The 20,153-nt window shown below is 42.5% G+C and overlaps 5 protein-coding genes across 5 annotated transcripts; 3 read left to right on the forward strand and 2 right to left on the reverse strand.

Annotated features, from left to right (window-relative positions):
- Positions 1-1,886: 1,886 nt before the first annotated feature.
- Positions 1,887-3,458, reverse strand: BCR41DRAFT_392524 (hypothetical protein; the record flags this gene model as incomplete). Its single annotated transcript, XM_022028462.1, has 1 exon — positions 1,887-3,458. One exon carries the CDS (start codon positions 3,456-3,458, stop codon positions 1,887-1,889), a length of 1,572 nt encoding a protein of 523 aa, XP_021884913.1.
- A 701-nt stretch (positions 3,459-4,159) lies between these two features.
- Positions 4,160-6,054, forward strand: BCR41DRAFT_150897 (hypothetical protein). Its single transcript, XM_022019595.1, has 5 exons — positions 4,160-4,585; positions 5,071-5,218; positions 5,331-5,402; positions 5,571-5,589; positions 5,707-6,054. The coding sequence occupies exons 1-5, from the start codon at positions 4,407-4,409 to the stop codon at positions 5,970-5,972; spliced, it is 684 nt and encodes a 227-aa protein (XP_021884914.1). The 5' UTR covers positions 4,160-4,406; the 3' UTR covers positions 5,973-6,054.
- A 269-nt stretch (positions 6,055-6,323) lies between these two features.
- On the forward strand, positions 6,324-8,263 carry BCR41DRAFT_346471 (hypothetical protein). Its single transcript, XM_022022895.1, has one exon. The coding sequence runs from the start codon at positions 6,334-6,336 to the stop codon at positions 8,206-8,208; it is 1,875 nt and encodes a 624-aa protein (XP_021884915.1). The 5' UTR covers positions 6,324-6,333; the 3' UTR covers positions 8,209-8,263.
- A 1,863-nt stretch (positions 8,264-10,126) lies between these two features.
- BCR41DRAFT_331839 (putative ATP-citrate synthase subunit 1 (ATP-citrate (pro-S-)-lyase 1)) lies at positions 10,127-14,552 on the forward strand. Its single transcript, XM_022021817.1, has 3 exons — positions 10,127-10,678; positions 11,146-11,825; positions 11,937-14,552. The coding sequence occupies exons 1-3, from the start codon at positions 10,295-10,297 to the stop codon at positions 14,449-14,451; spliced, it is 3,579 nt and encodes a 1,192-aa protein (XP_021884916.1). The 5' UTR covers positions 10,127-10,294; the 3' UTR covers positions 14,452-14,552.
- Positions 14,553-14,715: 163 nt separating this feature from the next.
- Positions 14,716-20,092, reverse strand: BCR41DRAFT_383694 (Symplekin tight junction protein C terminal-domain-containing protein). Its single transcript, XM_022027490.1, has 9 exons — positions 19,641-20,092; positions 19,385-19,499; positions 19,116-19,299; positions 18,879-18,994; positions 18,571-18,759; positions 18,030-18,471; positions 16,057-17,929; positions 15,514-15,936; positions 14,716-15,375 (listed from the first exon to the last, which is right to left on the reverse strand). The coding sequence occupies exons 1-9, from the start codon at positions 19,918-19,920 to the stop codon at positions 14,741-14,743; spliced, it is 4,257 nt and encodes a 1,418-aa protein (XP_021884917.1). The 5' UTR covers positions 19,921-20,092; the 3' UTR covers positions 14,716-14,740.
- Between the last annotated feature and the right edge of the window lie 61 nt (positions 20,093-20,153).

The following is a 20,153-nucleotide window of genomic DNA, read 5'->3' on the forward strand; positions in this document are numbered from 1 at the left end:
GTCTGAAAATGTCGAATACAAGTTCCAATACTTAGCCTCGGATGATGATTTCTTATTGCGATCAGCAATCCGACAAGTCTTCAAGATTAATGCGCTTGAGCCTTGGGATGCTATTCTGTTCACAATCAGCAGCAACGCTCTTCGTGAGCATACAGATATCCACGAAGGAGAGCAAGAGATCCAACAGCGCCAACGCCAACATCAACATCAGCGCCAACAGCATCCTGATCCCTCTTCAAACCTTTCGTATCCAGTTGGGCGAGCATACCATCCACGGGAATCATCAGAGCGAGGTCGTGAAAATGCGACTGATGCCATACTGCCTAATATTTCAGGAATCCAAAATCAAACTGGAATGTCGAGGAGCATGCCCTGCTTGAATTTACCAGCTATGGACCCTGGCGCATCCTTAACATTGGCTGACAGGGGTATGCTATTGCCAACATCATCTTTATCGTCACTTCCTTCAACTACGAGAGAAATGATATCACGGCACAGCCCGGGGAATGCTTCTGCCTCAAATATATCACTTGAACAGTTCACAAGTGGTGCCGAAACTCATCATAATGTTGCTCCATCCACCACGGCTACTGCTTCCTCAAATACCGCTGCAGCTTGTAGCACCACTATTACTACTACTGCTACTGCTGCTGCTGCTACTGCTGCGGTTCTTGATATTGCTGGCTCCAGCGGTACAGAGATAACTGTGGGTGGGAAACAGATCGGTAATAATACATTGACTACAACAATCCCTTCAGCGGCAACAGCTTATGAGGATATTCAATTTAGAAAGACTTCAGGTGGAAAGATGATTCGCCGAGCACTAAGCAAGATATTTTCTTTGAATTAAATAAAGAAGGTTCATCTAAATCTTTAAAGCCTCACCTCTTGAAATCAATACCAAATGGAGAATGCAAAGAGCCCCCAATCAACTGATCCTCGTCTTGTATTGGCAATATACTCGGACGCAAGATGCTCACCACTGTATCACTGTATGCGCTGGCTTCACCAAGGGCAACGATCTAGGCTTGGTGTATAGTGGCACAGATGCAAGATATATAGCGATTTGATTTTTTCTTCAAGAAGAGTACATACAAAAATGCTGGAGCCATCTCCCATCACAAACAGTGATAACATGGAAACAGTTGATTCCTTTGGTACCTGGCATACTTCATGAGAGTTGTCTCGTTGCACCTGATAATCCTTGATAAGGGATCTGAAGATAGGAGTAGGTGTGTTTTCCATGAGTGATTATTACTAGGACTCCTTCATTTGGGCACGCGCAGATGGCGTTAGTCCTTGTACTATGGAGCTTTGGCCTTTCGGGTGATGGCTTTGCCATCAAAATTCAATATGGCAGTTGGGTTGGAAGAACGACATAGCCTCTGATCAAGTAGCGTTGATAGAATGTCTATAAGATCGTTCTGCGGGCTCTGTAGAGAAAGATTTGAAGCCTGAGGGGCTCATTTGCCGGAATGCTTCGAGGGAAAATGACTTCAGCGTCGCGGTGATGCGATCAAAAGAGATGGAAGAAATGTCCACTTGGATGCTATTGGGGATTGACATTTCAACAGCGTTCCTCTCAATATCGAACTTCGCAAGCTGAACGAACGTCCAGTGAATCTCCAATGCAACAATATGTAACCAGATCATACGATAGACAAAAAATAATCTATATTTATGTGGCATTTTGTTCATTGATTCTTAATTTCATCATGTTACGAAGTGAACACTTTTATCATAGGTTTTGTTTTATTGCCCCTAATGCTTACATCCTTGAGAAGAACAAGACTTTTTTTTATTTTTATTTTTATTTTTATTTTTATTTTTATTTTTATTTTTATTTTTTAAATAAACTAATCTAAAAGTACATCTATAGCTTATGATTAATTTTCAAGGATCTTTCGATACACATTTCCGTTGAACACCAGTGTCTTCAGATTCTTGAATTTATGATTATTGGCCAATTTAAAAAGAGGTTCCAAGAAATTCAAGCTCTGTCGTAACAATGGTCCTTGCACCTTCCAGCCGTAATATAGCTTTTTCGCAAGCACCTCTGAGTCCTTTTTTGTTTTCCACTGAGATGCATTGTATGGCGTAGTATTGTAGCGTATATGGGTGCCATTAAACGACAGTGAGGTCAAGTCGCCTGGGTACGTCCAATCCTCCGGGTTCAACAGAGTGCTCGGATCAAACAAATACAGTTGACTAATCTCTAATGAAAGTAATCTCAAGCATCTCAATCCAACTAGTTCCTTGAGTAAGAACTCTACTCCTTCGCATGAACGATGCAGTTCAAGATGGAGAGATTGGATCGTATACGTTTCAAGAGGATCGAACTTTATGCGACCGCGAATACTCCAAAGATTTACTGAGATGTCCAAACTATGGGCATGAGGTAGTATTTTCACCATCTCTCTTACAACTTGATGGAGGAACCCTCTTGTTTTGTAGCTGACTTTGTAAAGCTGCTGTGGGTATCCTTTATCAACAGCGTTATGAGACGTTGTTGATGATCTGTGGACCAGTCCTTCTTGCTGCTTCTGTTGTTGCGAGAGTTGTTGTAGGAAGCGAAGTGTTTCTTCCCCAAAGGCCGCTGTTGAGATGGTATGGAGCTTCGGGCAGCTTCCTGTACTGAATAATGGCTGAAGATCCTCTGGCATAATTCTTGGGACGTGTAATTCCTCCAGCCTTGGAAAAAGAAGTTTGTCTATTTCTTTTTCTTTTTCTTTTTCTCTCTCTTTCCTCTCTTCTGATTCTGATAACGACTTCTCTATCAGCGCCCGGGCTCTAATATCGCGCTCTGCCATAGGTTTACTTATGCGTAGGTACCTGAGCGTGGAAGCAACAGGCCGAAGCAAATCACTCAGACGCTCAATGTCAACGACCCAGTCTCCCCAACCACTAGAAATGAGTTCTAGGCATTCCAGGGTATTGAGATTTGAGAGGACAGCAGCATCGTCCACAATTGCCATCCCACCCATGCCCACTGCCAGACTGGCTTCCAAGTCTTGATGCAACTTTTGTGGAGGTCCCTTGACATAGCGCAGATCATATGCCAAGCCAATGCTTTTGAGTGTTGGATTGCATTGGATGATTTGCATCACATCAGCATCCAGTTCTCCTGATCGATTTTCAATATTGCTTAGATGGATCAGGTTTGTCCAAGCTGAAAAAGCTTGCTGATATAGATCATAATTCTGGGCTCCTAAGTTGTATACCACTCTCACATAACCAATGTATTTTAACATAAGCTTAACATGGATGCGGGTCATGACCTTTAAGTCAACTGTATGCCAAAATAGAGGGAGTAAGGTCGCCCGAAAATGGTGGGAGACAGCAAGACAAGGGGCCATGTTATATGGAAGGTAGACAGGGTTACCATCATCGTCGACACCCCAGAGTGGAATAAAATAGCCAACGCGCTCAAGGATTTCGGTGATCTCAAGTGTGTGCATTTTGGAAACGAGAAGGGATGAGAAGGATGAATGTCAATAAAAGATGCTAGATCTCTATCACTTGAGGCATATTGCGCCACCTTTTAGATAACACACACTAAAATCGTAATGATCAACTTTGTTTGTAGAATCATTTTTGGAGATGTATTCAGTTGAATGATCAGAAATGAATGAATGTTGTTGTGCATCACTTTTTGTCTTTCAGACATCCGCAAAAAGAACAGCCAGGTTGATACCCTGGAGGAACAGCTGCATCTCTGTTCTTAAAGCATCTATCCTGTCTGTTCCGTTAGAAGAAGGAGGGCCGTCAGGACTACATGGACGTTCGTCCTTGCAGTTCGATCAGGAGCTTTAAAGATGGGCACAAGGAACAAATCGATAACTTTGTTGGAAGCATTCAGCAAAATCTCAATGAGTGATAGGGAATACCAAGTAAGTCCTGACCTAATCATTCACTGCAAACAAGGCTACAATGTTCATAGTGACATCTTCGGCGGATCCTCCAGTAATATTGAAAGCCGTATTGCCGATGATCATGATCCTGTTCTTCTCATTGGCAGTCTTCCTGCCTTGTTTTAAAATTTTGCAACTGCTCCACAGTTGTGCTTTTTCTCTTTTACTGAAGTGGAATCATCTCTAGCAGGACATTCTAAAAAAATTAACGGTTTGAGTGAATGGCTCTAAATCCAAAAATCCTAAAAGTCACGTTTGCGACTATCACATTGGCCTGTGCAACCAAGTGATGTGGCGCAACAAGGACCCTTGCTTCAGCCTCCCTCTCTCTTCTCTTCACTCTTCTTGCTTTCTCCTCATTCTAGTCTCCATTTCATTCTCTTTTTTTTTGTATACCATTTTCCAATTTGTGCTCTCTTTGTAACTTTCATTTCCTCATTATTTACTAATATTTGTTTTGTTCATTCATTACACTCAACCTTCCTCGAAAAATTAATGTCGACGGTTGCAGAGAGACTCGAGGAGGCCCATGAATACCTCTTGAAACTCTACACTAGCATCCCTATTCTGACCCCTTCTCTTGAGAAAATCAAGACTAATCAAGCCGAATTTGTGCATCTCAATAACAGGCTTCGACAGTTACAGGAAAGCATTTCCCTTAGACAATCCAAGGTGTAAGTCTCCTTCTCTGATCCTTCAGTTAATACGGATCTTGCAATGGAAAAAACACAGAAGAAAGAAATAGATCGGGAGACCCATATCATAAATACCAGATAAGGATACACCGTATGTTGACTGCTTACAAAAGAAGAAGAGAAAGTGAACTTGTCCGAGACAAAATATCGGATCGGTCCTATATACGTTTGTATATGTAATTCTAGAGGTGTCAGTTGATGATACATGTTCACGCCTCTAGGCAATGTATGCCCTTTGGTGTCAGTACATCCCTTCACCCCTTTCATATTGCCCTTCAATCATTGAAATAAAAAGAAGTATATGCCCATTCCATGCTAAAAAAAAAAAAAAAAAAAAAAAAAAAAGACGGACAGATCACAAAGAGGATTTCCATTTTTACTCGAGCCAACATCGTTACAGTCGAATATTTCCCTTACAATCTGGTAATTAACTCTTTATAAATATTTTACATTTCTACACACAGAGAAAAAATAAGAAAGCAGCTCGACTCTGTCTTTACCATCAACAAAGCCGAGTTTGAAAAGTCATATCGCCACGAGATTAATGAGCTCAAGGCTGTTGAGAACGAGCGACGTGCATGTCTGCGTCAACGAGATAGTGTCGTAACAGTGGTAGGTAGAATTTTATCTTTTTTTTTTAAAACCGCAAGCAAATATCTCTTGCAATGGTGTCTATATAATGTATATCATACTAAAAAAAGTCTAAATTTTCAAACCTTCACAGAAATATCAGTTGGAGAAGGAGCGTGCCACTTTGCTAGAAGAAACTCGCCAGCTCAAAAAATTAACGGAATCGGTAAGAGTGCAAAGATATGGATCGATGGAGAGACAAATGATACATGTTTAATAACACGCTTACGTCTCCTCACTCTCGCATGTCTGCTATTTGTACAATGTTTTTTTTTATGCATCCTCAACTCTGTATATGTCTGTGCGGTTCCTATTTTTCTTTTTTTTTCTAAAGGTCTTTGATCGGTCCAAAGGTGAGAGCAGCCTGTGCAACCATGCCGGCAAAAATCCTAAACGGAACAAACGGTACTGTAACAATGCAACTTTTGCTGACCCTCATGTCAACTGTTTGTCAATTTTTAAAAATGTAGACCAAGTTGCAAACGCGGATTTCCCAGAGGAACTTTATTGGCAGTTGGAACTAAGAGAATATGATGTGAAGATAACAGACACAAGTCGTCAGCTCACCAAATATAACACAGCTCTGTCGAATCTTGCTAGAGCAGCCAATCTATCAGAAGCTGCTTTGGTCGCGTTCTTGGGATATCCGGATGCTGCTTATAAGATCTGGAGGGTAGAATATGCCCTCAAAGCTAGTCAGAAGATGAGGCTTTGTAAGTATAATTATATTTTTTAGTCCTCTCTTCTTGAGCAAGTTTGGCATCCATAATCGTGAGTACATTAAGAGTCCTTTCTCCTCTTCTTTTTCATCGATATACTTTTAACAATATAAACTCAATGGTGTACTTGCAGATCTCCGTGTAGAGCTTTCGCTTACAAATGCTTATCAAAACGAAAATATGGCGAGGGAGGCATGTCCTAATATTGTTCCCCCTTTGCCCACACCTATCAAGCCATCCACAGTTCAATCATACTTTGGTAAGCATAGGCCAAAAAAAAAAAAAAAAAAAAAAAAAAAAACAGATGGATTAAATATTATTTGTTTAATGTTCTGACTCTCTAAAATCCATATAGAACCAACTTCAAAAAGGAAAGCAATGCAGCCATTTAATACCGAGATAGAGAAGGGGTTGCGAGGATATATTGCTCATCTTCGAGCTGCTCACAAGACTGCAGAAATGCTTGTAGCACAGGAAACAGTGCGTCTAAACTCGATGCAGGCTTATCGTGAGGCAATCATTCCACTGCTGGCGAGGATCCGGAGACATGTTTTTCAAGATTCGCGCTTAAACGGCTATCAGATTGAGGGATGGGAGGATGAGCATGGACAGTCTCTGTTGGGCACCGAGGCGGATATTCTGGTCCGTGGGGGAATTCATAATATCGGAACTCCAACTCTTTCCCAGCCAGCTCTTGCTAGCTCATCATTACAATCCGTTCCAACCTTAATTCGGCCGAGCTTGGATAGCAACAGTGCTGAAGATGAAGTTGAGGGAATAATGAACACACGAAGTAGGGAGCGCAGAGGATTTGGCCGCGTACCAGATATTGATGACTCAGAATGCACTATGGACCATCATCGACCTAATCAAGTAAACGGCGGACGGGCTTTCTTGACTGCTGGAAAGGCACCGCTGTCAACTCTTGCACCAAACAATGTGCTTGGGTCAGAAGTGTTAATCCAGGTGGATTGTGAGAGGCAAACCAAGCACAAGGCTAAAAAGGAAAAAATAAGGATGCGTTCTCGATCTCGATCAAGACATGATTCGGAGGCGGCTGTTGACACAAACATTGACGGTCGACAAGCTCAGGGAGCAAATGATCTCTCTGCTCTAGGGTTAATTGGTATGAATAATAGTTCAGACAACAATAGTCGTAATAGTAATAACAGAGCTCAAGAAGATCGTGAAGGTCAGAAGAGGATGTCAAGAGGACTGTTTGGATTTGTACGTAGCAGACGAAACAGTGGGAATGAGTCTGAGGATGTGGTTGTGCCTACACTGAGTATACCTACGGTCCTTCAATTTGATTGTAACAGCCGTAGTACTGTCGATGTAACGAGCTCCAACACCCATGGCACAGGGACAATGGGTGTCAACGATGTCCCCTCTCAGCAGCAGCAACAACAACGAGGCCATCGTAGAAACGTGCCTTCGATTTCAGTCTCGAATCATGATACAGCTCCCGGGAGTAGGATTAATCAGGACAATCAACACCCTCTCGGAAGATCCATCCTTGAGAATGGACCGCTAATACAGCTTCCATTTTGGTCTACTCCTGCTTCTGGTTCAGGCTCTTCATCATCACTGCAACCCAGCACTCCATTTAGCTCATCGAGATCATCACCCTCACTGTCATCGTCAATGATCAGACCACAGATGATGAGTGTGGACGAGTATGTAGGCGTCGGACCTATTATAGAACGGATAGATGGTCTTATGGGCCCAGAGCCAATTGATTTGGCTCGGTCTGGGCCATTGATTCCAAGTTATGAAGAGCATCATCGACATCAGGCTATAGATCCAGGATCGTTGCAAATTATGCAGACATCTGTGACATATGAAGGACTTTCTTCATTGGCAGAGCAGGGTGAAGGGTTGGATAACTTGGAGGAGCTAATTGGACCAGATTCGGGACCTAGACGGTCAACGACAGCCCATCAACATCCTGCAAATAGAATCCGATCACGATCTCTCTCACCACACTCGTTCCCAATGATACAGACAATCAGCACCAATGCCACTGGCAGTAGCAGGATTAGCGGGATTAGCAGTAGCAACGACAACAACAGTATCAATAACACCAACGTTAATACTACAAGTCGTATCAATAGTACTGATAATGCGGCCCGTCCATGGTACCAACACCATCACTATTCATTTTCGGATCAGTCACCTGATGACAGAGCTGGACCAATCTTGAACATGCCACCACCAGATTATGCTGTGCAGCCACCTCGGTATACTGCATAAGAATAAAAAGAAAGAAAGAAATATAGTGTGGGAAAATGACAATGTAAAATATTTAAAAGGAAGTAGATTTGTGAATAAATAAGTGAAAAGCAAAAATGATAACGATAAATAGGACAGAGTGCCCTGTGCCCAAAAAAAAAAAAAAAAAAAAAAAAAAACTAGGCAAAGATGGGTTTGATAATGCAATGAATGAATAATTCCGTTGCAATTGTCAGTCCATTTGACATATAAGCGGCTAAGCTTTTTTTTTTTTTTTTTTTTTTGGTGGGGAGTGAGGAGTGTATATACGAATATTTTGTATATATAGCCCGTTTCATTTGGTCGCGATACCTTATATTTTTTGAATACTTTCGAGTGTATTGGCAGCCAATTAGCTCGCTTGTTACGAGTATTGTTGCAAGTCCGTCACGTAGTGAGATGCCACCAGAACAATTCAATCATCGTTTTTAGATTAAAAATATAAGGTATCGTGACCAAATAAAATTGGCGATATAAGCAGATGACAAGAATGATGTTTCAAGTCCGGTTATCGCGATAAAGACGAGGGTGGTCGTTATAAACATCTGCCAAAAATTTATTTGTTCATTTTAGATAGTTTTTTATAAAACTAATGTTTCATCCTTTTCTCGAATTGGCATCAATATGAATTTTAACAGTCACTATAAAAAAGGAAAAGGAATTCGATCCCCAAAGAAAAAGAATTTTGGTGGGAAACCCAACTTCACAACTTCAACATGTATATGTGTGTGTATGTGTATGTTGGGTAGTCAGTACTTTTGCTTTTTTTTTCTCTGTCGCAAGTTTACATAAAAAAATAATCAATATTCTTAATACTTATTATCAATCTTCTACTTTATAATGCACAGTTATAGAATGGATTTATAAAAAAAAAAAAAAAAAAAAAAAAAAAAAGAACGAAAAGAACGAAAAGGAACAAATAGTGAATTTCTCGCGTTTCTGCCCTCCTTTTCTCTTCAAGGAAGTGAGTGGGCTGATTCTCTTTTGATCTCTTCTATAAAATTAGAGCATTCCTAGAAAGCAAGTAAATGTGGCGTGATAAAAAAAAAATCTTTAGAACTACTTGTACATGCATAGCACAGAACAGCGAGGCATATAGATATATAAACATAGATAGAGCTGTATGAACATGTCTCTGGGTGATAAAGAGACGGGTCTTTCTGATGGGTTAATTGGTACACATGTACAAATGACACATCAACTGTAAATGTGAATGTATACATTTGTATAAATGCTAATCTTGTAATAAGCATGCTATGTATGTATAATATATATATTTATATGTTTTTTTTTGCGTCCATTGTCACACATGCCATGTTATACAGATTTATGTACTGGGGCAACTTTTTTTTTTTTCATAAAGAACCACGGATACATTTTGAGGGGGGAAACAACCTTATTGCGATCACTTTAGTGTTGACCCATCTTTTTTTTATTTTCCCCGTCTCCGTTCATTAAAATGAAATGAATAATATAGAACAATATATACGTGTTATTGTTACTATCTTATATACTATCTTATTGTAATTGCATATATATACCTAGATGAGAGTTAGAATCAACCCCAGCAATCATTCTCCGTTGGCCATTGCGCATTGCGAATATCATTGCTGTTCTCTCTATCTCTATCTACTGTTCGCCAAGGCTTTTTTCTTTTTTTCCTTTTTTTTTTTTTTCAATTGTTCCTTGTCCCCGTGGATAGAAAAAAAAATAAAAAATAAAAACTACATCAGTCCACTTTTTTTTTTTTTAGATCGCCCCAAGCAATAGGGTTGTCTATCTCTAGTGCTTTACCCACCACCCACTATCTTTCACTGTCTATCAATAAAACACCTCCTCTCTTTTTTTTTTTGTTTCTTTTTCTTCTTCTTCCTCTTCTTCTTTTTCTTCTTCACAAATCACTCATCCTCTCCCTCTCATCAAAAAAGTCATACATACACTTGCATTTCTCACATCTAAATCATTATTTCTTTTTCCTAGTCATTTGTAGTAATATATCCACCCTTTACCACTTACATTATATTTTTTTTTACTTTTATTTTTATTCTATTAAAAAAATTTTACAATCATGTCTGCTAAAGCCGTTCGTGAATACGATGGAAAGCTCCTTTTGGCCCACTGGCTCCTCCGTGCACCCATCCCGGCGATCGAAGTCACTGGAACTGATGCTACAGGAGCATCCAAAACCAAGTTTATCCAACCCTCGACGCGTTTGGCCCATATTTCCATCGATACTGCTCTCTTACAGAAGGATAATGCCCAGTTTGAACAACATGTTCGTTCTGTATTGGATCAACTAGAGGTCTCACATCCTTGGCTGTTGACCCACAAATTGGTAGCCAAGCCTGATCAATTGATCAAGCGTCGTGGCAAGAGTGGATTGTTGTTGTTGAATGCTGATTGGCCTGAGGCTCGCGCCTGGATCGAAAAGCATGCTGGCAAAGAAGTCCTTGTAAGTAAAAAGAAGACAAGAAAAAAAATGTAATCTGAAGAATGCAAGTCTCAAAAAAAAAAAAAAATTGACCAATGAGAGGAAAGTATCGGGATTTTGCGTGGGCGAAGTTGAACACTTTGGTTGAGACGGAAGAAAAAGAACCATCTGGACTTTTCTATGTTCGTTTGATTATTTGGCTTATTTGTCAAAGAGCAACTATTTATGCATTCTTTAAATGTTCTTTTGGAGATCTCTCAAGGAAGACGCAATAAAATGTACATGTACATCTGGCGTAGTAAATTAAAGCCAAAAAAAAAAAAAAAAAAAAAAAAAAAATAAGGGTGCAAGCAAGGGTGATTACGGGACTTGAAAATGAAATGCTGAGCTGCGGGCAAAAAAAAAAAAAAAAAAAAAAAAAAAAAACTTACATGAAAGACTGATCCATTTGTTTTTTTTCCTCGTACAATGTTTTTGTCTGGTCATAGGTTGATTCAGTAGCCGGAGTGCTCAAGACATTCTTGATTGAACCATTCATCCCTCATCCCTCCAACACCGAGTACTATATCTGCATTAATTCGGATCGTGAAGGAGACAATATTCTCTTTACCCACGAGGGTGGAATCGAAGTCGGAGACGTGGATGCCAAAGCTTTAAAGCTTCAAGTCAAAGTCCAAGATACATTCCCAACGGCTGAGGCTATCCGCTCTACATTACTGGCCCATGTCCCTGAAGTCAAGCATGATGTTCTCGTAGACTTTATCACCCGCCTTTATGCCGTCTACATTGATCTTCATTTCACATACCTCGAAATCAACCCCCTTGTGGTCTTGGATCCTACAGAAGAAGAGCCTGCCCGTGTTTACTATCTTGACCTTGCTGCCAAGTTAGATCAGACTGCAGAGTTTGAGGCTGGCCCCAAATGGGCTATTGCTAGAGCACCTCAAAATATTGGTATTGCTGGTGTTGCACCATCTACAACAATCGGCGCAGATGCTGGTCCAGGTATGGAATTCCCAGCTCCTTTTGGTCGTGAGTTGACTAAAGAAGAGGCATATGTTCAGGAGCTGGATTCCAAGACTGGCGCTTCTCTCAAACTGACAATCTTAAACAAGGATGGACGTATCTGGACTATGGTTGCTGGTGGTGGTGCCTCTGTCGTCTACAGGTATATAAAATATACATATAAAAGCAGTACCAAATACGTAATGCTCTACATCCATAGATATCGTCAAGCAAACTAAGCACTCTTCTCCTTTCTCATGTACACCATTTTTAGTGATGCAATTGCTGCTCTTGGCCAGGCACATGAGTTAGCTAACTATGGAGAGTACTCAGGCGCGCCTACTGAAACTCAGACCTACGAGTATGCCAAAACAATCTTGGACCTTATGACTCGCTCCCCCACACCCCATCCTGAGGGTAAAGTGTTGATCATCGGAGGAGGCATTGCCAATTTCACAAATGTAGCCTCAACTTTCAAGGGCATTGTCCGCGCTTTAACAGAGTTCAAACAATCATTGATCGCTCACAAGGTCCGAATCTTTGTCCGCCGTGGTGGACCCAACTATCAGGAAGGTCTGCGTTCCATGCGTCAGTTGGGTGAATCTTTGGGCGTAGAGATTCAGGTCTTTGGACCTGAGACTCACATCACCGAGGTCGTGCCCTTGGCTTTGACGGGCAAGTCCTCTGACAACTTGGCTACAGCTAATGGCGCCCATATCAACGGCAACGGCGCTTCCTCGGGCAATCTCTTGCAGGATCAACTCTTGGGATCCAACAGCAGCATCAGTACCCCTGCTCCCACTAACCCTCCATCTCGTGCACCTACACCACCACCCACTACTCAAGACAGAATGACTTTTTTCTCAGATGCGGAAGCAAAGACCAAAGCGGCGGGAGGCCATGATAACAATGTTCCCTTCACAGCTCATACTCGTTCGTTTATCTATGGCATGCAACCTCGTGCAGTCCAAGGAATGCTCGACTTTGATTTCATCTGCAAACGTGAAGTTCCCTCAGTGGCGGCGATGATTTACCCCTTTGGAGGTGCTCATGTTCAAAAATTCTATTGGGGTACAAAAGAGACTCTCCTACCTGTGTTCACGACTCTGGAGGAGGCCACTACCAAGTTCCCTGAAGTGGACACAGTCGTCAATTTTGCCTCATGCCGTTCAGTGTACCAGTCCACGTTGGATATTCTCAAGTACTCGAATCAGATAAAAACAATCGCAATCATTGCTGAGGGAGTTCCAGAGCGTCGAGCTCGTCAGATCCTTTGGGAGGCCAAGGGAAAAAATGTGCTGGTGATTGGGCCTGCGACCGTGGGTGGTATCAAGCCTGGATGTTTCAAGATTGGAAACACAGGAGGCATGATGGATAATATTGTATCATCTAAATTGTACCGTGCAGGATCTGTGGCCTATGTATCGAAATCTGGAGGCATGTCCAATGAGTTGAACAACATTATCTCACGCACGACAGATGGTGTCTATGAAGGAGTGGCCATTGGAGGTGATCGGTACCCGGGCTCGACTTTTATTGATCATTTGTTGCGCTATGAACAAGACCCTAACTGCAAAATGCTTGTACTCTTGGGAGAGGTTGGAGGAGTGGAAGAGTATAGAGTCTGTGAAGCCATCAAGAATGGACAAATTCGTAAGCCTGTAATCGCTTGGTGTATCGGCACATGTGCAAAGATGTTTGCAACTGAAGTCCAATTCGGTCATGCTGGAGCATTGGCCCAATCAGATCTTGAGACTGCAGATGCGAAGAATAAGGCTCTCCGAGCAGCTGGCGTAGTCGTGCCAGAGACATTTGAGAAGCTGCCGTTGGTCCTCAGCCAGACGTTCCAGAACTTGGTCAAGCAAGGCACAATTCAACTGAAGCCCGAGCCTGAGACACCCAAGATCCCGATCGACTATTCTTGGGCTCAAGAGCTAGGTCTGGTCCGAAAGCCAGCATCCTTTGTTTCGACTATCTGCGATGATCGTGGTCAGGAGCTGTTGTACGCCGGCATGCGTATCTCTGATGTCTTCAAGGATGATATCGGTATCGGAGGTGTCCTGTCATTGCTGTGGTTCAAGCGTCGGTTACCAGATTATGCATGCAAGTTTATCGAGATGGTATTGATGCTGACAGCAGACCATGGACCTGCGGTTTCTGGAGCCCACAACACCATCGTCACAGCTCGTGCTGGTAAAGATTTAGTATCTTCACTCTGTGCAGGTCTCTTGACGATTGGAGATCGATTCGGAGGAGCATTGGATGGAGCTGCAGAGCAGTTCTCGTCTGCCTATGACAAGTCTTTAACACCACGAGAATTTGTGAGCTTGATGCGTAAACAAAACAAACTTATCCTGGGTATTGGCCACAAGATCAAGTCAAAGACCAACCCCGATTTGCGAGTGGAAATTATAAAGTCATATGCAAAGACACATTTCCCCGCCACACCAATCTTGGACTATGCACTGCAGGTCGAGAACATTACAACGTCCAAGAAGGATAACCTGATCTTGAATGTGGATGGAGCAATTGGAATCTTGTTTGTAGATCTGTTGAGACATTCTGGAGCATTCACGAGAGAGGAGGCTGAGGAGTATATCAAGATTGGAACATTGAACGGTTTGTTTGTGTTGGGACGATCCATTGGATTCATTGGACATTATCTGGATCAGAAGCGATTGAAGCAAGGATTGTATAGACACCCTTGGGATGATATTTCTTACCTGACACCTGGCAATGAATTGGGACGAACAGTTGCATCTTTGGATTCGATCAACAAGAAAGCATAAAATGAGACAAGGCAGAAAAAGAACAGTCGATGCTACGCGGATCTTTTGTAAAATATAGTGAGAATAATAAAAAAAAAAAAGGAAGTTTTCATGGCATATTCAACTGACAAATTTCCCTTGTAAACACGTCGATGATGTACAACCCTGTACTTTTGGACATTTCCGACCCGACAAACAGTGGAATACAATTTTGATATTTTTATCCAAAAAATTCATAAGCAATCGAAGTGGATTAGATTACTAGATGAGCTAGACATTTTAATCGGACAAAATAATAATATTTATTCGGTTATATGTCCATCGGAGTAGATGAGACTGTAGTGTCCATTTCTGACGGATATTCCTTTTTGACTTCATTCTCTATCGCTATATCTGGTTGAATTGACGCTGCTATAGTTGCTGTTGCTGCTGACGAGGTAGATACAGCAGCAGGCGAAGAAGCAGGATTAATAGCAAGAGTAGGAGCTGGAGTTGAAGTAGGGATGGTATTAGGCACTACGTCGCTGCTAGGCACTGAAAGCACCGACACTTGTTTCGCGGCGCCTCCACCCACTCTTCTTCCTGAAGATTTGGCCTTAATGAACGCCTCAACGGGCTCCTTCAAGGATGGTTCCATAGCTAGGACCTCCTTCAATTGAGGTTTCGGTAAACTGGCCAGGACACTACTACTACTGGGCTGAGTCATCTTCGCACAACGAACAAATCCCTTCCACAACACCTTTCTTGACCATACTTTTTTAGGGATGAGTTTGGCCAAGATCATGCTGTTAACAAACCCTACTAAGTTTTTATACAGTGTGATTGCCTGTATCACAGTCCTCATAAAGAGTGAAGGTATTGTGGGCTGCTCCAGAAGCTGCTGTAAGACTACAGCAATGATCTCGGACTTATAAATTTCTGGATGGTTAAAACAAATATCCATAGCTAAAAGGAAAAAAAAAAAAAAAAAAAAAAAAAAAAGGCATAGGAATAATAAATAGTTCAGTTCAGGATTCGGATATCGAAAGGGAAACGTATGTAGATGGCATGTATAGAACAAAGATTACTGGCGCTCTTTTTTACCTTCGCAGGCTGCTTTCCAGCCAACGGTATCTTCAATAGCATGGAGTTCAATCAATAGCTCTGATGGTGACATGATAGGGCCACGAGAAGCAGATGAAGACGACTGTAATGATGAGGACGATGTTGTTGTTGCTATAGCCGAAACGTTGCTGGTTCTTCTATCAGACCCAGTTGAGAGAGCACTAGATGTTGTTTGTCCAGGACCTCCACTTCTTCCACTTCCTGTCAAGAGTTTGAGGAATACATCTGTCACAGTCCTACGCTCGCGTTCTGTGCCTTTCAAGAGACCAACAATTCGCGGTAGACAATTGAAAACAGCCTCTCTATCTAGCCCACCGATAATTGGGATCAAGAAACGAGCATTGAGATCGTGCTTGATCACTGCATCTTGTACAGCACTCACTAAGCCGGGTGAAGGTTGAACTATGAAAGAGAAAAATAATTAATAACAGATATACCGGAATTGAAGCAAAAAGTTTTTAATTACAAGAGACGAGATGTTAGCTGAGGGATGTATATAAACAATAATCAAAAAAAGTATACCTCCATCTGTCAGAATAACAATGATTCTTAGCACCAACATTTCTGCACCCATTGGGAAATCCCGGATGAGCGCGAGAAGCTTGGTCGAGTCTGATTTAATCGACTTTATAAGTGGCTGGATCTTTTGCCGGATCACACGCTGTACAAATGGATCATAAGAGATGTAGTTCCTGAAGAGAACTTCAAGGAGGGCGTGGTTCTTCGCACAAAGTGATAAATACAACTCTAATAAGTTTCCAATGTCCTCTTCAGCCTGCAAAAATGCCTTATCTATGGCTAGTGTCGAGAGCGATTTGGATGTAGATGATGGTGTTGATCCAGATGGTGGTTCCAATGAGGCTGATTTTGCCCTATTATTACTACTATTATTATCATTATTATTGACCACCATCGATTCATCCGCGACTTCAGTTTTGATTCGAGGGCCCGCTTCTGTCATAGGTGTATCGACATCGCCTTTCTTATTCGAATCCTCATTCGGCACTGGTATGACAGCATCACGCTTGGGTACAGGATAATCTTTAAGCGTTTCCAGCTGAGCTAGTGCGTATTCCTCGACTTTCACGCCGACAGTGGGGTGTTCCAAGTACCACTTCTTGGCAGTGACGATCGCCATGGACCGCTGTGCCTTTTCAGGGTGGGTTGTGTAGCTAAGGAGGATTTCTAATGCTCGAGCCCGACTCGGCGGTCGCAGGTTCACAACATCTCGTAAACAGGCCATACCAAGTTGCGCTCTAGCAGGATCATCACAATATTTTTGAATGATATCAACAGCACCATCCGGTAACTCGGGTACTTCTAGTAAGAACCGAGTCAGTCCTCGGTCTCTGAGATCCAGCTGTGTCGATCCAGAAGTGATACCATCCAAAATTTTATATAGACACCAAAGATATTGAGGTTCTCGGTCATCCATATCTGCAGCCTCACGCTGACAAATCCCATCATAGTACCACTCCTCATGTAGCCACGTCAATGCAAGTTCCCTGCGTTGCTTGAAATCCTTACAAATATAATCAACCATTCTCTCCTTAACTCCTTTATCAACAGCACTTGCAGTGCCTTCACTTGCTCCTGATTCCCTTGTAAATGCTCTAGTCAAAAGCCTAGACACAATAGACATCCAATCCGCCTTGGTCACCACTTTGGCTGGATAACCTGCTGCATCACCATGTCCAAATGGTACTACTGCACCACTTTCATCTCTCTTGGGTCTTTGGCCAGCCTGATGAGAGGCAGCAGCCTCTAGCATCTTCCTGCCAGATACCCCTGGTACCGACACCACATGTTCAGAACCAAGGATGCGCTCAAATGTCTGCTCCAAAAGCTTCCTTGCAGGGACGAGTGAAGCATGTTTACCAGGAATCTCAGCGGAAGGCTCAAAAGGCCTCACTTGGAATGTTTCCTGTTTCAGTCGCTGAACCTCGTCTGATTCTTTTTTTGGCTCAGCTTTGACATTCTTTTCAGACGGCGTATCTTTACGAGGAACATTCGTTGTCGTGTCCGATTTAACTACCATTGGTCGTCTCGGAAGTTGTGTCGGCGTGTGATTAGGAGGCAACACTGTGATATTAACCTGGACATTGTCAGGGATCCGTGGAAGCTGAAGCTTGGAAAAATTGGCTTCTTTTTTGATTTCTGGCTTGATCTCTGCTTTTGACTCTACTACAGGAGGAGCAGGAGGCTGTGCCCCTGGCGCGCCGGCGAGATGAGGCGGAAGCATATGTGGCTGTGGGAGTGGTAGCATGCCACTAGGAAGAGACGGCATCATCTCTGGTGGTAGTGGTGGCGGCACGAACCCCGGTGGCGGTGGGCCAACCCCTGGAGGTGGCATAGGAAGAGGCCCTTCTTTCAACCTTAAAAGATGTAATGTAGACTTATTGCAAATATACATGTTAGTGTCGTTCGGAGCAGAATACTTTCAATTCTGTATCTCCTATTGAAGTAATTTCAGTTAGCACACAAGACGGCCTTACCAAAAACGAGTGGAAGAGGTGGGGCACATTATTTGCGGCGAGGGACTCGAAAATAATATCTACGACATGATGTAGCGGAAGCTGAGTAATATTGATCTGACCTAGTAATGTCTGCCCGAACCCTGGCGGGATGCCAGGTGGCTGAGCGCTATCTGATGTAGAGCCCGGCAGAGGTGGCGGAGGAGCGCCCGAAGTTACCGATGGTGGAGTGTTCGCTCCTATATCTTGTTCAGACTTCAATCGCTTCATATCAATGTCATCAGATTCTTGGTTTGATGATCGTGAACGTTTTCCAGATCTCTTGGAATCATCTCCACTGTCTTTATCTACATGAAGAAGCTGCTGTTGTTGCTGACGACTCAATGTACCGCCATTATATCTGATTCCATACCCCGATAATGCCTCTACCACGATCTGCAACTGAGACGGCTGTAACTGCATTCTATTGAGGTTTAATAGGAGTATAGCGACTTCATAAGCATTGCAGTAACCAACATGTATGAGCATCTATCGCACCCGCTCTCCAACTTAAGTCCCTTACTTTGTGAGAGCTAGCAGTTGTATCCTAATGGCTTTCTCGGTAAACCTAGCTTGTAGTGGCGAAAAATGTGATGGAAGTGAAGGTTTTATGAAAGACATCCATGTTCCAAGAACGAGCGGTATAAATTGAGGCCGCGCTCGCTGCAAGGCACTGGTCTGGTTTATGACAGCGGTGACGACTGTGGAAGAACTACTGCGTATCAAGCAAAACAGCGGCATATCAGCATAGTGACTATCCCTATAGCTCATTCTAATGACTCAGCCTTGGGGAAAACGATAAAGAAAAATACTCCCTGTATATCAACGTACACTGTAGGCGACCGAATGATAGAGAGCAAGTGTTGAAGAAGACCGTCAGACTCATTCGCAAGCATTTCAGCATTCAGGAACGGATGATTCGGAGGGATCTTGTTCAATGCGTATGTCTAAATAATAAATCCAGTATAAGCGTCCCGCAGATGCATATATTTCGCATGTCAGCAAGCGAATCCATGATGTGTTTTATTTTGTTTCATGAGAGTGGTTGTCATGTTGAATGCTTCATACTTCAGTGTCTTGCGGTGTTGAGTTTGGTTGACTATAAGACTGTGTCTGAATGATAGTTTGTATGAATTTGCAACGCGAGATCATATAACCATCGCTGGTATCGCCAGACCGACCTAATATTGAAAGCTTGATCCCAATGCCATACTCATTCCAAAGACTCATATATGCTGCAGAATCTTGGCAGCTACAAGGAACAAGATCTCAGAATTTTTTTTCCTTCCAACTAGTATACAGCATAATAAGCGTCAGGATTAACTGACCAATCTTACCAGATTAGAAAAACAAATGGATAGATCGTGGAACAAACTTGCAAGGCACGCTTCACAATCGGCCCCGATGCACCAACTGCAAGCTCTTTAATTTCCCCAGCTGCCTTCAGCAACGCTATTGAGTTGACCATAGCAGGGACAATACAGCGCTTATGGAATGTGAGTTAAAAAATGACAAGATATTTGAAGCAAAAACGTCCCTGCTGTGTTTGATACCTGGGCCATCGGGCGCTATAGTCGTGTAGAGGTTCATTACCATCGTGAAGTTCCGAGGAATACTTTCCTATATGGTCGCTAATACATATGTCTTGTATATAATCCAGCCACCATAGTGATACAGCTTCAGCATTTGGCGATCTCTTCGAATCCCGCAATAGCCCTAAAGCGGCGCCAAACTGCTCCAAGGAAGGCTCCTTCTTCCAATCGCGCGTAAAAGCTTCTAGATGCTTATTAATTTCTTCTGGGGATGAAGCGAGTGACGCTTCATTTAAATGTGCATAAAGCGCGAACTGCAGGTCCTGTGCTGCCATAGCCATGACCCTCTGGACAATCGATGTGCAGATTGAGCTGTACTTCGATCTGTCAATGGATCCGTGATGTCCCTGATTTCTTTTGTTTTGCGATTCGTCTCGTCTTTAATATATCTTGATGCTTCCTTTGTATCCTCTTTGCTTCTATGTCTTGAGTTGTCTTCGCAATGAGCATCAATTAGATGTAATAGGTCACCATAAACCACATTCGACTGAGTACAGTACAAAATCGTCTCAAA

This window comes from Lobosporangium transversale, assembly GCF_002105155.1.
Source record: "Lobosporangium transversale strain NRRL 3116 chromosome Unknown BCR41scaffold_4, whole genome shotgun sequence".
Taxonomy (NCBI): domain Eukaryota; kingdom Fungi; phylum Mortierellomycota; class Mortierellomycetes; order Mortierellales; family Mortierellaceae; genus Lobosporangium; species Lobosporangium transversale.

Bases quoted from the DNA above. Each gene is read 5' to 3' on its own strand.
- BCR41DRAFT_346471 (XM_022022895.1), top strand. From the start codon at position 6,334: ATGCAGCCATTTAATACCGAGATAGAGAAGGGGTTGCGAGGATATATT.
- BCR41DRAFT_383694 (XM_022027490.1), bottom strand. From the start codon at position 19,920: ATGGCTATGGCAGCACAGGACCTGCAGTTCGCGCTTTATGCACATTTA. The intron at 19,300-19,384 runs GTAAGATTGGTC...TGTTCCTTGTAG, and splicing joins CCATTTGTTTTTCTAATCTG to CTGCCAAGATTCTGCAGCAT. The intron at 15,376-15,513 runs GTAAAAAAGAGC...TTTTCCTTTTAG, and splicing joins CTGGAAAGCAGCCTGCGAAG to CTATGGATATTTGTTTTAAC.
- BCR41DRAFT_331839 (XM_022021817.1), top strand. From the start codon at position 10,295: ATGTCTGCTAAAGCCGTTCGTGAATACGATGGAAAGCTCCTTTTGGCC. The intron at 10,679-11,145 runs GTAAGTAAAAAG...GTCTGGTCATAG, and splicing joins ATGCTGGCAAAGAAGTCCTT to GTTGATTCAGTAGCCGGAGT. The intron at 11,826-11,936 runs GTATATAAAATA...CACCATTTTTAG, and splicing joins GGTGCCTCTGTCGTCTACAG to TGATGCAATTGCTGCTCTTG.
- BCR41DRAFT_150897 (XM_022019595.1), top strand. From the start codon at position 4,407: ATGTCGACGGTTGCAGAGAGACTCGAGGAGGCCCATGAATACCTCTTG. The intron at 4,586-5,070 runs GTAAGTCTCCTT...TTCTACACACAG, and splicing joins TCCCTTAGACAATCCAAGGT to AGAAAAAATAAGAAAGCAGC. The intron at 5,219-5,330 runs GTAGGTAGAATT...AAACCTTCACAG, and splicing joins GAGATAGTGTCGTAACAGTG to AAATATCAGTTGGAGAAGGA.